At 48.3% G+C, this 14,525-nt stretch overlaps 2 protein-coding genes across 3 annotated transcripts; both read left to right on the top strand.

The window, feature by feature from the left end:
• Positions 1 to 518: 518 nt before the first annotated feature.
• nrde2 (NRDE-2, necessary for RNA interference, domain containing) lies at positions 519 to 11,038 on the top strand. Of its 2 annotated transcripts, XM_018727279.1 has the most exons (15): positions 519 to 621; positions 2,131 to 2,239; positions 2,486 to 2,677; positions 3,535 to 3,678; positions 4,488 to 4,980; positions 5,091 to 5,496; positions 6,837 to 6,970; positions 8,096 to 8,219; positions 8,404 to 8,579; positions 8,667 to 8,894; positions 8,985 to 9,056; positions 9,279 to 10,138; positions 10,253 to 10,394; positions 10,564 to 10,635; positions 10,723 to 11,038. In XM_018727279.1, the coding sequence occupies exons 1-15, from the start codon at positions 558 to 560 to the stop codon at positions 10,846 to 10,848; spliced, it is 3,342 nt and encodes a 1,113-aa protein (XP_018582795.1). In that variant the 5' UTR covers positions 519 to 557; the 3' UTR covers positions 10,849 to 11,038. The 2 variants fall into 2 exon arrangements, with proteins under 2 accessions (XP_018582795.1, XP_018582794.1); XM_018727278.1 differs by having other exon boundaries at positions 8,667 to 9,056.
• A 183-nt stretch (positions 11,039 to 11,221) lies between these two features.
• LOC108919416 (epithelial cell adhesion molecule-like) lies at positions 11,222 to 14,510 on the top strand. Its single transcript, XM_029258730.1, has 9 exons — positions 11,222 to 11,355; positions 11,756 to 11,926; positions 12,170 to 12,407; positions 12,940 to 13,011; positions 13,161 to 13,224; positions 13,317 to 13,415; positions 13,674 to 13,856; positions 14,053 to 14,112; positions 14,298 to 14,510. The coding sequence occupies exons 1-9, from the start codon at positions 11,283 to 11,285 to the stop codon at positions 14,358 to 14,360; spliced, it is 1,023 nt and encodes a 340-aa protein (XP_029114563.1). The 5' UTR covers positions 11,222 to 11,282; the 3' UTR covers positions 14,361 to 14,510.
• Positions 14,511 to 14,525: the final 15 nt, after the last annotated feature.

Raw genomic sequence — 14,525 nt, 5'->3', positions numbered from 1 at the left:
AGTACACATGTTATTATACTTAATATCTATTTACACTGCCTTACCCCTAGAGTAGAAATAGATCGTGCGTCTATTTTAAACTCTTTCTCTGCGGCTGTAAATATGAATTTTCGGGAAGTGCGAATCTGCAAAATGATTAACTGCAAACAGAAATACAAAAGAACTGCATGCCGTGTGTAGAAAGGAGCAAGAATACGAAATCATAATAACCGTTACGCAGCTGTAGCGTGCTTACTAACTAGAGCACACGATCATAATGTTACTTCTTCCTCCTCCTGCCTAATAAGGAGTGCGTGGTCAGAGAAAGAGCCGATAAATTTGCAGTCCCTAAGCTAAAAGATAAGCAGATTCATTCAGTACATGACATTTACAAAAAAACATGATGCATGGTTTTTTTTTTTTTTTTGTTTTTGCAGTGAAAAGTCATTTTACAGAAGCACATTTACGATGTCAGAGCTAGCATTTTTAGTATCTACAGACAACCGGATGTCTCTCCGTCGATTTCGAGTGACGTCAAATTGCTGCGACTGTTTACAGGTGGAGACCCGGAGCAAAGGATGGCGCTTTTTCCAGCTTTTTCGAGTGTTTCAGCAACGAGCTCAGCCAGCGAAAAAGCCAAAGGTCTGTGCTCGGTGGCTACATAGAGAAAGCTGTGTAGCCACGTACTCTGCTTTTTTTTTTTTTTTTTGTTGAACGACGTTTTGAAGGAAGTTTAAGTCAAGTGCACACGTGCAGGTCAATTCACTTCGAGGCGAGGACGAATCATCTGACTCGGGTTTTGTTTTCCGCGATAAAAAGTGTCGTTATAATAATGACTGTTTGAAGTTCAGGGGCTCCAGGGGTTCGCTACTAATGAGCTGCAGTGTAGAGATACTGTCATTGAAAGTGCTGTAGCGCTCTCTCTCCTGTGTCTGTAACGTGTGTTGGTGTAAAACAGTGTACCCGCGCCTGTGTACTCACTGGGTGGTGTGAATCAGTATGTATTACTGTGAAACAGTGTAGCTGTGTGTCTGTCTGTCTGTCTCTCTGCGCGTGCGCGTTCGCGCGCGCGCTATCTGACTCAGATGTCAAGAACCTGAGCAGTTGAAGGTTGTTATAGAAGTAGGCACCTGGGTTTTGGTAAACTATGACACCCTACATCATTAAAAAATAATAGTAAAAGTATAAAAATATATGAACCATATAATTAGGTATATTATATATGAATATCTGTAGTACACAGAACATGTGATGCTTGGATTCTCCCAAATGATCCTGCCTTCTTACTAAACTACTGAAACAATATTCTTTATTATTTATTCATCATGTTCTTTATTATTATTTAAAGGGCCTTTATTTAAACTTCAAATATCAGCTTTAATATCTATCATCTGAATAGCAACAAGTGTGGAAAAATAAAGATAGCAATTTTTTTTTTTATTTTTAAATCATATCTATGAACAGGTTCAGTTACTGGTGATTTATCTAGAATAATTTACAATTTTGTCTTTTCATACTGCTTTTTTTTTTTTTTTTTTTTTTTTTTTTACTGTAGAAATTGCAGTGATACAGAGTTCTGTAACTTCCTCAGCGGTTTTACTTGTGTCAAAATGTCTAAAATAGAAATGTTTTTATAGACTCAGCAGTCTACGCCAGAGATGTGGAGCGCAGTATGGCTCAAGCCTGTGTGTGAACCTGCAACCTGTGTGATTCTTTAACTTCTGTACCACCCTGTTGCTTCACAGAACCTTATTCACTTGTTTCAGCTGGTGTGCAGCATATAATCAAAGTACAGCATAATGACTGCATTTTATAATGGACCTGGTGCCCGACATCCAAACATACAGCTTCACTGATCAGCAGGTTTGGAAATGTTGAAATAAATGTGCGTGTTGGGATAGCAGTGAGAAATGACCACAGCCTTTACAGTAGGCAGCTTTATGGTAATGAATCATGTTGATTTTGGTCCATTTCAGAATGAAAACAGTTAATGTACTTCATCTGACAGCTTCTTGGATCCTGCTGCAGTTGTGAATGGACATAAACTGCTGTGTGTTTCAGAACAGCTGTCCCCCGGTCTGATAAATCTGTGACTTAAAAGGCCTCGAGAGCTAATTGCAATTGATTTGCTGTTCTTCTTCCTGCCTGCAGAGCTGGACTGGCTGAGCAATAGGAGTTTCTGCTCAGATGATGCCCTTACTATCCACCAGCATGTCCAGGACAGGATTTTGCCTGAGAGACAAGAGGACTCAGAGACAGGGTAAAAATGGGTTATTTGGGGTTTGATATGTCTTGCTTGTCCTTCTTGCCCTGTCCAGTTGAAGGGCTTGTAAATCTTCAGGCTGGAATTCACACCAGCTCCAATCTGTCTAGTACAGATTAGGAATCTCCACTGTTACTTTTTCACCACAATTTGAAGCAGTTGTGAGTTTCTTCCCATCTGTCCCCCAAGCCTTGGCCGTAAGTGCTTTACAATTTTACACAGATGTGCCTAATTCTCTTGCAGTGTTCCCACTTTAAAAAAGCTAAAAGAGGACGAGGAGAATGACTACAGTCATAAGAAAAGGAGAAAGAAGGAAAAGAAGAAGAAGCACAAAAAGCACAAGACAAAGCATGGGGAGCATGCGGAGGGCAGCGGCTCTGAGTCAGACACCGTGTATCCTAGTGATCTCGTCAAACAGGAAGCTGACACTGCAAGGTAGGAGGAGCCTCTGGGAAGACTGTGATCTCCCTGTAAGATACCACAGTGTACTTTCCACTAGACATGTTCTCTTGCTTCAAATATTCAAGGCTTGCCGTGGAGACTTCAGCATTTCTGATTAACATGATATGACATTAGATGTGCTGTTCTGTTGGGTGAGGAGTCTGCAGGTAGTTCTTCAAGAAGAGGACAGAGGAGTGGTCTGATACGGTCTCCAGTGTGTGTCAGTGCAGGTGAGAGGGGGGGACTACAGCTGCAGCCTGTCTGCTTCCCTCCTCTCTTAGTGTGATTTTCATCCCTGCCGCCAACTACGCTGACAGTCTTTAGCTCTTCAAGTGCGCTGCGGGAGTTAATGACTGTGCTTCCGCAACACTGGATGGAAAGGGCCTTCAGATGGAAGGACATGTAATGCCTGGTCCTCCCCCTGTATGGCTCTTTGGGGTATCTGGCCTGTTAACCACCCTCTCAGGACCTTCGTACTTTACTTCATTGGAACTGATACTTTCTCTGTGGTATATCTTCTTTGAGGGTTATACTATGCTGTGTATGGGCCACATATTATTTTTTTAACCCATTAAGGTGTAATCAGATTGTATATTCATCTGTAATGAAAAAAACATTTCTTATTATTAGGAAACTGTAGCACTTAGAGTGTTTAAAACGGTATAGAAACCGCATGAAACGACAATAAATATGTGGGAGTAGAAAGATGGTGCTTTGAAGGTGCATTACAGCTCTTGGATGAACCTAAAGACCTGCTGGTCTCTTGATTGAGAAACTGGACTGAATGGCGTATAAATGTGTTTTATGTGATTGTGCTGAAGAGGTCTGTGTGCCTTGGGTCCCTTGTGCAGCCGTGAAGAAAAAGTTTCAACCCAGGGTTCCTTCATCTGGCTCGATGACCTAACTGCCCCCACGGACCGCCCGTTCTGCATCGATAAGAAGGCTGATTCTGCTAACTGGGAGTACAAGTCACTGTACCGAGGAGACATCCCCAGGTAACCCCTGTGTTGACTGCAACCCTAACTGCGCAACTGAAAGACTCCATAAATTGTTCCATGTTTTGTTAAACATTTCAGTTTATGCTTAACTGGTCATTGGCATTTGGCCAATGAAACAGGCATTTTCAACCATCTTCTGAGCATCAGAGGCATCCTCTCATCTCCCACCATTGCCTTTGTGCTCCCTTTGCCAGGGTCCATTGGCCTTTGTTTTGTTGCACAAAGATACCCGCTACATAAAAGATAATGATAAACCCCCACATTCTGCTTGGTTTGGGTGATGTCCTCCCACAGAGGAACAGTAGAGACATTTCTGCATGAAAGATCTGATCCCTAGCAGCAGGTTGACAGTGCTTATGTCTTTTCGCATCAGCTGACTGTGACGGAGCAGGCTGTTCTTTCTGTCGGTTCAGTGTAGAAGCTGCAGGGGGACCACTGGCCACAGTCCAGGCAAAATCGTATTTATTCCAAGGTCGTACTTGTGGGAAACCATCAGTGTGTGCTGATTGGACGATGGATGTCTGCACACCTTATGACAGCGGAGTGCAGGATCCCTCAGTGCCTTGCAGTCCTCCCTCCATCTTGTTTGCAAAGTATTTTTCACCAACAGTCGAGCTTCTGGTGTTAGTTGCAGAGAGCAGGGCTCATATCTCCTCTTTGACTTTGTAGTGCTGGACACTTTTTGTCAGCAGAAATTAGTGGAGAGGCTGTTCTGCGAATGCCCTGGGCACAGAGGGTTAGGGTAGTTGCTGAGGGCCCCTTGCTCTGGGCCTACTCTCACTTTGCTCTGTGTGATTTTCAAACAGGTACAAGCGCAAGGGAAATTCCTCTTTGGGACTAGACCCCGCGACCCAGGCCGTGACCTGGACCGATACCAAGACCTCAGAGAAGAAGCGAGGGGACAGGACGTCAGAGCGTTACTTCTCGCGGAGTTGCCAGCAGTTGCTGAACACTGTGGACCTGTCGGTGGTGACTGGCTCCCGTGGATCAGGGCCAAACTTGACTGCCGTCCGTTTCATTCCTGTTCCTCAGTGCCTGGAGGAGGAGGGCAGTGCTGACACCCCCCAGGTCCCCTCTGCAGTCAACCCCTTGGGGGTGTACGACTCTTCTACCTCATTGTGGCTGCAGGGTAAAGGTCGGCAGGAGCCAGGCCTGCAGAAAGAGGAGGGCTCTGCTGTCACGTCAAGGGGTGGTAGCAGCAGCACGGCTCTGATGGCTGCAAGAGTGGAAGACTTCAACCGCAGGTTGCGTGAGAATCCATCTGACATACCCACGTGGTTGGAGTTTGTGCATTTCCAGGTAGCCCTTCATTTTCCTGTTTACTCAGCACTGCTGCAGTGTGACCGTGGGTAGTAGGTGCAGTGGAGTCTCATCTTTTTGTCTCCATGTTTTCCTCTTCCCTTGTCCAGGATGAGCTGACTGCTGGTCCAAGCCCCTTCTCAGGTTCTGAGGGTGATGTAGATAGATGTAAAAAGTCCCTGAAGATGACACTGGAAAAAAAGATGGCCATCCTGGAGAGGGCGCTGGAAAGCAACCCGGGCAGTGTGGAACTGAAGCTGGCACGATTGGACCTGGGTCGGGAGCTGTGGGATCCAGCTGCACTGCTTCGCGAGTGGAGGCAGTTGGTCTTCCTGCACCCCAACAACGCAGAGCTCTGGAGGGCCTATCTGCTCTTCATCCAAGGCCAGTTCAGCACGCTCACTGTCTCCAAGGTCAATGGCGTCTATGGCAAGTGCCTAAGCACGTTGGCGTCCGTGCAGGACGGTGCCTTGGTGTCCCATCCTGCCCTGCCTGGCACCGAGGAAGCCATGCTGGGTAAGTGTGTTGTGCCCTTCTAACCCTGTGTGGCCACTAGGAGGCAGTGTTGAGACTCATCAACATTGTAAACCTGCTTGTAGAGAATGCATTTAGTTGTACATTTATTCTAACGGTACACAGAAACCTATTAAAGGCTAGTTGGGTTGATGGAATGTGTGCTGCCTACAGTGGTAGAAAGAGTATGGGGTAGCTGGTAGTGAGGTGTAGTGGGTGGCACGGTGACACGGTACTTACCCTGAATTGCTCTTGTAAAGTTACACAGCTAACTTTAAATACTTGTAAATAGATTAACGTTGTAAGTTGCTTTTGAGAGGAACATCAGCTAAATGAATGAATGTAATGTAAATGAGTGAAAATGGAGATGGTAAAGTGTAACAAGGAGCATTTATAGCAGCAGTCAGGATATTGCATCATAACGCACACAGTTATTGTGCTGCACAGTGTGTGTCTACCAGCAGGCTAAACATCAGGATCAGGAGATATTCCTTCACCGGCAGTGTCATCTGCCCTGCTGAGTGTATTTGGTTCAGGGGCGGATTGACGGCTCTCCTCATCGTGCGCCTGTCCTGCCGGACATCCCTGTCACCAGGAGCAGTGTCAATTTAATGTCACCTTTCTGTGGGAAATTCATGTGGACAGTTTGGAAAAAGGTTTAAGCTTCTTGGGGTTTGCTTTAATTTTGAGGTTCTTGAATCTGGTGTCATTTATCGGTTGCGTTGTGGAAATATGTGTTTTTTTTCCAGGATGGATTTGGTACTGCTGGCTGGGAGTACCATTGCAGTATTACTGCAGTACCATTGCAGTACCAACATCTCATGCTTTGAATATCAGAGTGGCCCCAGGGTCGAACTGGAACCATCCCAGAGTCCATTTATTTGCTTCGTGGCGTTTAAGAATGGATACAAGCGCCACCTAGTGTTCGGATTGTTGTTCACGCAGTCCGAGTCGTGCTCTTTATGAGTGGGACAGGAAATTAAAGCTCATTTTTAATGTAAGAGCCTCTGTCAGAACATTAAAATAATTACGATGCACGGCCATCATCTGTCCTCTGAAGATACGGTTTGTTAAGATTTCATTTCGGAGTACAGCATTATCTCTGCAGGTAATTTAATTGCAGAAATGGACTCTGTTATGGATCTGAGATTTCAGCATGGAAACTTCTAGAGCAGCCAAGGGCCTGGCTGCAGCCACCCTCCCTGAGAGGCTGCCTGTTTGCGCAGACCTCGCAGGTCAGTTTATCCCCAGGCCATAGTGGGAAAACTAAACTGAACCTGTGTCTCGAGCAGATGAGTCTGTGTTGACAGATCCTTTTAATTTCCCTCCCGTCTGCCCTGCAGTCATCTTCCTACAACAGTGCCACTTCCTCAGACAGGCGGGACATTCAGAGAAAGCAATCGCGCTCTTCCAGGCCATGCTTGACTTCACCTTCTTCAAGCCTGACAGCGTAAAGGAGATGCACACAAAGCAGCAGGTATGACCCTCAAGAGACCCCCAGATTGGAAACACCTCTTTCCACAAATCCCAGCTTTGGTGCTCACTGGTCATTTGGCTGGATTCACAGGAAAGCCACAAGACAGCACGGTGAAAACGAGCTAAAGCTGTACCTGCATGTCTCCGCAGTCCAAAGTCCCCTGGGTCCCATCGTTACCCCTGAGCCTTTCGATTCCATGAGCGAAATAGTGACCTTAGGGCAGTGGGTGGTGTGGAAACTTGGCAGTGTGTTTAAATGCATGGGTGGTTTAACGAGGATTCGACACCCCCCCGAGCCGCCTTTATGGCTTTTCTTCCCAAACTGGCGAAGGCAAGGTTGGTTACTCTATGAAAGCCGTGCTGACCACGTTTAAAGAGAAGGACAAGGTGTGACAGACAGGCGTGGCCGTTACATCGTGGCTTCCGTGTTTGTTGTCAGCATCGCAGTGACTGTTGTGACACCGTAGGCACTTGTAATGCCATGTTTGCCCTTTGTTCTTTTCCCTGCCAAACCACTGGCTCTAATTGACACAGTGTGGCTGTGCATAACCGCTCCAATAATGGAGTTTTTCCCTCTTCTCTTTGCATGTCAAAGACTCAATTTGCATTCATTACCTTGTAACTCAATGTGAGACATTTCTCATTAAATCCCTACTTTATCTCCAGGCTCCATACTCAAGTCTGTGACCGACAGTTTCCTGTTTTTCTACACATTGTGCTTTTAGTTCCTTCCAGAGCTAATTGTCTGCAGGTTTTTTGTTCTGAAACGCATCTTTCAGAAGAATACATGGAACTAGGGTGGGGGATTGACAGCGAATGAACAATCCCACCATCTGAAGAGAAACGAACACTCATATGAGCTCTACAGCAAGGATAACTGTCAGTCCTGGTCCTTTTTTGTATCTGCACATGAAGCTGAGGCGAACTTTTAGAGCAAGGTGGGGGATGAGTTTTCCTACACAGCCGCCCTCCAGAGACAGGTGATGAGAAGGTCCTGGTGGGATGGCTTCCTCCCACAATGTGCTGCAGCTAAGCTTGTACTTTCCTCAGTGGTATTTGAGGCTCCGCTGTTGCAGGAGAAGACACTGGTATTGTGTGGAGACTGAGTTGCATCTGAAATATACAGGTGGAGTTCTTCGAGCCCTTCTGGGACAGCGGGGAGCCACGGATTGGCGAGAAGGGCGCACGGGGCTGGAAGGCCTGGATGCACCAGCAAGAGAGAGGGGGCTGGGTCATCCCCAGTGAGCCAGGTTAGGGGTTTTTCCTCTGGGTTTCAGTATCGCAACAGGAGCTTGGCCAATAAGAGCGAAGCTATGTATGAATATCAGACTGAAAATTAAACGTAACTTTCAAATCACAGATGCACCTTTCTAATGTTTGAACTCGTAAGAGGGATGTAACAGAATAAAAAAGGCGGAATGTTCCCTTTTGCAGATGATGATGACGATGATGACCAAGACGACGGATCCGAGGTGAAGGATAAAACCTGGCCCAAGTGGCGAATCTGGCTTGATGTCGAGGCTTCTCGGGAGGCCAACCACTGGCTGCCATGGAGACCTGACAAGACCAAAGGCCAGTCCGAGGAGGACTGTGAGGACCCCGATCAACAGGTATCCTCCTGACTTGCAAACGCTCTTTCTGCCTGTTGTGTGACCTCTCCACTGGCAGAGTTCTGATGAATTTTTCACATCCCCCAGGTCCTGTTTGATGATGTGGGACCCTCTATGATTCTTCTCTCAAAGCCTGAGCTCCGCTTCCAGCTGCTCTGCTCCTTCCTGCGTTTCCTAGGGCTTCCGTGTGACATGGACTATCCCTGCGGGCCCTCTTGGAGTATCCTACTGGACAATCTCGCACTACTGGTGGAGGAGCTGGATGCAGACAGACCTCTGAGCTGCTCTGACCTCTGGCAGGCTGGGGTCAGCCCGGTGGGTCATATGACCACCCTGGGTGCACCTAGAAGGATGGTGGGTTTGTGCAAGCAAGGAGAGGAGTTTATGCAGAATGTTCTCCATCAGCTTTGGCCCCTGCTGTCTGCCTCAGAGAGGTCCAAGCTCTCACTCTACTGGATACAGTATGAGAAGATCAAGGTTGGTTTAGAACACTGTCCTGGTTTGGCTTAAGAATAATGTTCCATTATAGCAAAATTTTCCTAGTCATTTGAGAACAAATGCAGAAATGTACACTCTCCACCAAGATAACTAACAAGTGTTTTCTGCAGTTTAAATTCTACGGCTTGGACTGGTTGTTGGCTTGAATCCCCTTGTATTAATTGTGAGACCATGTCTTGCGCGTCACCCCTGTCCCTTCAGGTGATGCGGTGTGTCCGCAGCAGGAACAAGCGGCACATGAGATCCCAAGGTAAGCGGAGCAAGAAGGTGGCCAAGCGGCTGTTAAAGGAAGCGGAGAACCGCAATGACCTGGCACTGTGGAGGGAGTTCGGCCACCTGGAGTGGCTGCTGGGGAACCTGGAGGAGGCCCGGAAGGTGTTGGACACAGCCTTGTCACTGGGACTATCCCGTGGCTTACAGGACCGTGCCCTGTGTGACCTCTGCCTACTCTATGCCCAGCTGGAGGTGGAGCAGGGGGTGGGGCCAACAGCTGGAACAGCTTCCCCCACGCTTCACATCCTCACGCGTCTGGCTGAAGGTGGGACGTACTCCCCCTTCAGTGGCCAAGTGTCCCCTGTGTCCATCTTGAAGGCCCGGCGGACCTTTGAGCAGGCCCAAGAAACCAACTGCCGGCCTGGGCTTGTTGGCTGCTTCGCCCTCTTCCAGTACTTGACCGTGGGTGTGGAGGCCGCAGATAAAGTATACCAACAGGCCATGGAGCGGCTGGAGGAAAGGCACACAGACCATCAGGAGGAGATACTTGGCGAGGTCAACTCGGAGCTGGAGGCACTCTCTGTGGCACGCGCCTCGTTGCTACGGCATGTTGCCAGCGCGTGCCCACTGAGCCGCCTTCGCGATGCCCTCACCTCTGCCCTCTCCCATTTCCCTAACAACTCCCACCTGTGGAAGCTGTACCTGTCGGCAGAGAACAGGTACCACAACGCTGGCCGCGCCCGCCGCTTCCTGCACACCCTCACTTGTCGTGCCACAAGTGCCATCCCTCGGTTATTCGCCATCAGCGCTGAGCAGAAAAGGAAGGAGCTGGTGGACACAGTGCAGAGGTGAGATGGAGGGGATGTGGTACAGCTACAGGAATTCCGCTGTTCCCAGTAAATGGGACGTCCAGCCATGTGAACAGGCCAGCAGAGTCGACCTGACTGCTTTCCCTTTGACAGGAGTGATCGTTACGGGGACGTTCGGGCCACTTTACCGGAGACTGGGCTGAAACACCGCATTCGAGCGCTGTTCGAAAGTGCAGTGGCCACCGAGCACGGGTCCCGCTGCCCCCTCCTCTGGAGGATGTACATCCACTTCCTGGTAAACTTCCCATCATTCGCTCTGAGTCCCTCGGTCTCTTAATATCATTGCTGTACACAGCATATTTTAGCAGTGAACCCAGCGCTGGTGTGTTTGTGTTGTGTATAACACCCATGACATTAGTGAGCTCTGGCGACAGCGCTGAGATTCACCGGTGTGGTTCCTTCAGGTTCTGGAGGGGAATGTCGACAGGGGCAGAGGGATCTTTTACAGAGCTCTGCAGAACATCCCTTGGGTAAAGGTGAGTTGGACGTTCTGAAATGAGTAATGCTGTTTGATTTTAACAGTTGAGGATTAGGATGATGACTGTGATTGTGTGTCTGCTCAGGGCCTCTACATGGATGCCGTTCTGCTGTTCCCTGACCACGTGCAGGAGTTCCTCGACCTCATGCAGGAGAAGGAACTGCGGCTTCGTCTGCCCATGGAGGAGGTGGACATCCTACTAGAGGACTAGCCCCCCCCCCATCCATCAAGGCTCTGCACAGTGGGCCCCTAACCCAGAGCTACAGTCAAAGACTGTATTTATCATGCCATGCCCTTGCAAAAAATCCTCTGTGCAGAAAATGTGATTGATTGAAATATGAAACACATTGCTGTTAATGAGTGTATATAGATTGTATATATGTTGAAACTAATTAAAAAGAGCCAAGTTTGTATTCTCCAGTTGGTTGCTGAGCCATTCATCCTCAGCTGGAAAGGTGGAAACATGGTGATGCCCTTGATGTGTCCCACATGGGGTTGGGGTTGGGGTGGGGTGGGGTGGGGGGTTCAGGAACTCTGGAACACTTGTCTGAATAATAAGATGGAGGGTAATGGTGTGAGACGGACCTCCCAGCGAGCCACTGAGTCACTCTGTGGCCGAGCACCGAGGAGAAAGGATCCTGCAGGATGAAGCTCAAGACCTTCTGCATGATCTCGACCCTCATACTGGAGAGCTCCATCGCCGTGTCAGCGGTACCAGGTAGGTCACGGCACACCGCCAACTTGGGTCCGCTGTTTTCCTGAATACAGTGGGCAAGTGCAGGGAAACTAATGCCAGCGGGAATTAATTAGAATAACTTATGGATGGGCTTGAGGCCACCGGTTGGATAATTCAAAGTTAATGTTGGCATTCAAATAAGACGGTCGCATCCATGTTGATTACATTTAGAAAGTGTCTGAGCTGCATCGCAAGCCCTCGCTGCTTTCTGCAAGAGCAGCTCAGCGCTGTCCATGTGCACATCTTCCTGTCTTGAGGGCCCAGAAAGTGTCACCTCCTCTTCATAGTTCTCTGTTACTTTTCTCCCACGTTGAAACTCGCGAAGATGACAATGGTTAGAAGAGTAGCTGTGAGTTGGCAATGCTGTGTTCCGCCGCTGCAGACGACGAGTGCAACGACGAGTTCCCCGCGCGCGAGAACTGCGAGTTCGACGAGGTGTGCGAGGACGCCTCCTGCAAGCACAACGAGTACGTCACGTGTCACATGAACCGCTGCGGCACGTGCGAGGCCGTGTTCCGCGGCTACGACAACCTCACCGTGAGCTGCAACGAGCGTGCGTGGGCCGAGCACGACATCCCCCTCTCGCCTCCACCGTCACACACATATATATATATATATATATATATATATATATATATATATGAGCTGCTCAGCAACCCACCTTATGAGACACTTCCACTTTTCATAGACTAAGAAAAGCACATGCATGAAGTGGAATGGAAGCTTTAAAAGTTTACACCTTGTGTCACTATGTGTGTCAGTTATGAATTACGTGTCAACTTGCACTGCGATGCAGTGACTCCAAAGTGTCGCCTGATGCACCTGGAGATGCTGAACAAGCGCCGCACCGGGAGCATCCTTCCCGGCGGGAGGCTGGACATGGAGTACGACCCCGAGTGCGACGAGCACGGCATGTTCAAACCGAAGCAGTGCGACGACGACTCGAACCTATGCTGGTGCGTGGACAGCGCGGGCGTGAGGGTCACCGACAAGACCGGCGACGACCCCAAGTGCGACCGTCTGGTGCGAGTCCAGTGAGTGCGACGCCACTCCTACCCAACACTGAGTCAGGAGCCATAATGTGCAAATGTAAATATTTAATACTCGTTATTGGAACCGTAATTAACGCTGTGGACTTTGCAGTGCTCTTGGGTTTGAAGGAGCAGCGTCTGTAGCTGATGGGTTTCCTCTGTGGCGATAATAAAATCTCCAAATAAAATATTAAAGTTCAGAAGATTGAAACTGTTTAATCCATTCGAACGCTTGGAAGCACCGTCCTGCGGAGCCATGTATAAACGGGGCATTGTACGTCGTACGTTATGGTAAAATTCTTCCACTTTTCCGGCCAGTACGGTACTAGGTATGAAGTGAGTGGCCAAAAATATTTCGTTGTCAAAAACATCCAGCTTGAGCAAGACAAATATTGATGGTAAAAATCGATGAATAAAATAGGGGTGTGGATATTTTAAACCTCGAGGCTCCTTTCAACTGAGGATGGACACTTTGCTAAAATATTCCTGGCTGTAAATGCTGTTATTGCAAATGTAACTTCTGTTTGTTTCACAGCCTCGTGGAAATTTTATTTACATTCAAAGCGGAGTTCACCCCTCTGGCCAGAACTAAAGACGCAATACGACGGTAGGGTTCCTCGGGGTTTTCGCTCACGCTCGGACACACGTCCCTTGTGCTGGGAACTTGATCACTTCTTCTGAGCGGAAAGAGGGCCCGTCCTGCAGTGATCCACATGGTGTGTCAGGATGTTCTCTGGTGTGTTCTTCTTGTTTCAGACAGCTGGTCTTTAAGCTGGTGAAGGAATACACGCTGGACACCACACAGATACTGGAGATAAACGTAAGTGCCGACCGTTCCCTTTCCACATCTTCGTGTTGCATTTATGATCGGCCGCTTCTTGAGGCAGCAACCCGGTTGTCCGCTTCTCCCAGATTGAGGAGCGCTCCCACGTGGTATCGATCCGCCTCGCAGAGAACGGCACCAAAGACCCGGTCGACGTGGCAACGGTGGCGCACTACATTGAGCGAGATGTGAGGGGAGTTCTTATCCAGCACCTTTTATTATGGGGGGCCTCTTTGATCCCATCACCAACGAATGTGAAACCTAGATGACTTACTTTGTCCCATAACTGTCTTCAAGGGCAAATAATGCTGCTCTGAACATTTTGGTTCGCAACCAAAATGATACGTGGCAATTGAGCTGACGCGGTGCTTACTTGTGCAAACAGTGGCTCTAGTGGTGTCAGATGCCTCAAATCGCGTTAATGCTGTATGTCGCGTGTCGGACAGCTAAAGAACAGCAAATTCGGCCTCGAGTTGGACGGACGGAGTCTGGAGGTGGAGCGTGACTCCATCAAGGTGCTGTTCTTTGACAGTGAGCCACCACGAATGAACATGAAGACCATCTCACCAGGCTTTGCTGCCATCATCATCGTCATCGCCCTGGCCATCCTCACCGGCATCGCTGTTTTTGTGAGTCCTCCTACGCTTCGCCGTCCAAAGGCCACTCAGAGATGGCCAATGGCTCGTCTCATTCCATCGCCTCGATAACCATCCCTCAGGTCAACATTCCTAAGGCCCATAACCAGTCTCACTGAACTGCGCTCTGACCATGACACCCTGGGAACCAGAGCCCAGCTCAGCTTCCATCCCTTCATTGTGTTGACAGGTCGTGGTGCGTCGGAGAGCTGAGCAGGAGAAGAAGAGGTTACAGTTTGAAGTTATTGAGGTACAGTAAACCTGAGCAAGGTTTAACTGCAGAATTAAGCTGCCTTATGTGACAAAAAGCATCCTTGCTTGATTCACATCTTGTCTGTTGAGGCAGTTTGCTTCATTTTCAGGATTTAACTGTTTACGAATGATCACCTGCTACAGTAATTACACTGTCAGTTTCTGTCCCTTTTCTGTCCTTAGGGTCAAGGGCAAGATGACTACCACATGACGCAGAGAGACACAATGGCTTACTTTGTCATGTGACAAATTCATTATTTGATTTCTGCTGATAAGCTTCTCAGGTACTTTGAGTGCCTTGTAGATGGACTTTCACCCTTAATTTCTGTTATACATTTTTTGTTACTTTTATCTGTAGTAACTGACGGTGAAATGGACTGTACACATAGTAGTGAACCAATAGATGGCACC

The sequence above is a fragment of the Scleropages formosus genome, chromosome 15 (assembly GCF_900964775.1).
Source record: "Scleropages formosus chromosome 15, fSclFor1.1, whole genome shotgun sequence".
Lineage (NCBI taxonomy): Eukaryota > Metazoa > Chordata > Actinopteri > Osteoglossiformes > Osteoglossidae > Scleropages > Scleropages formosus.
This window is presented reverse-complemented; position numbering and strand designations above follow the sequence as displayed.

Excerpts from the sequence above, each read along its gene's own strand:
- LOC108919416 (XM_029258730.1), top strand. The coding sequence starts at position 11,283 with ATGAAGCTCAAGACCTTCTGCATGATCTCGACCCTCATACTGGAGAGC. Across the intron at positions 11,356-11,755 it reads CGCCGTGTCAGCGGTACCAG|ACGACGAGTGCAACGACGAG; the intron begins GTAGGTCACGGC and ends CCGCCGCTGCAG. Across the intron at positions 13,416-13,673 it reads CGCACTACATTGAGCGAGAT|CTAAAGAACAGCAAATTCGG; the intron begins GTGAGGGGAGTT and ends CGTGTCGGACAG.
- nrde2 (XM_018727278.1), top strand. The coding sequence starts at position 558 with ATGGCGCTTTTTCCAGCTTTTTCGAGTGTTTCAGCAACGAGCTCAGCC. Across the intron at positions 622-2,130 it reads AGCCAGCGAAAAAGCCAAAG|AGCTGGACTGGCTGAGCAAT; the intron begins GTCTGTGCTCGG and ends TCCTGCCTGCAG. Across the intron at positions 9,057-9,278 it reads TACAGTATGAGAAGATCAAG|GTGATGCGGTGTGTCCGCAG; the intron begins GTTGGTTTAGAA and ends CTGTCCCTTCAG.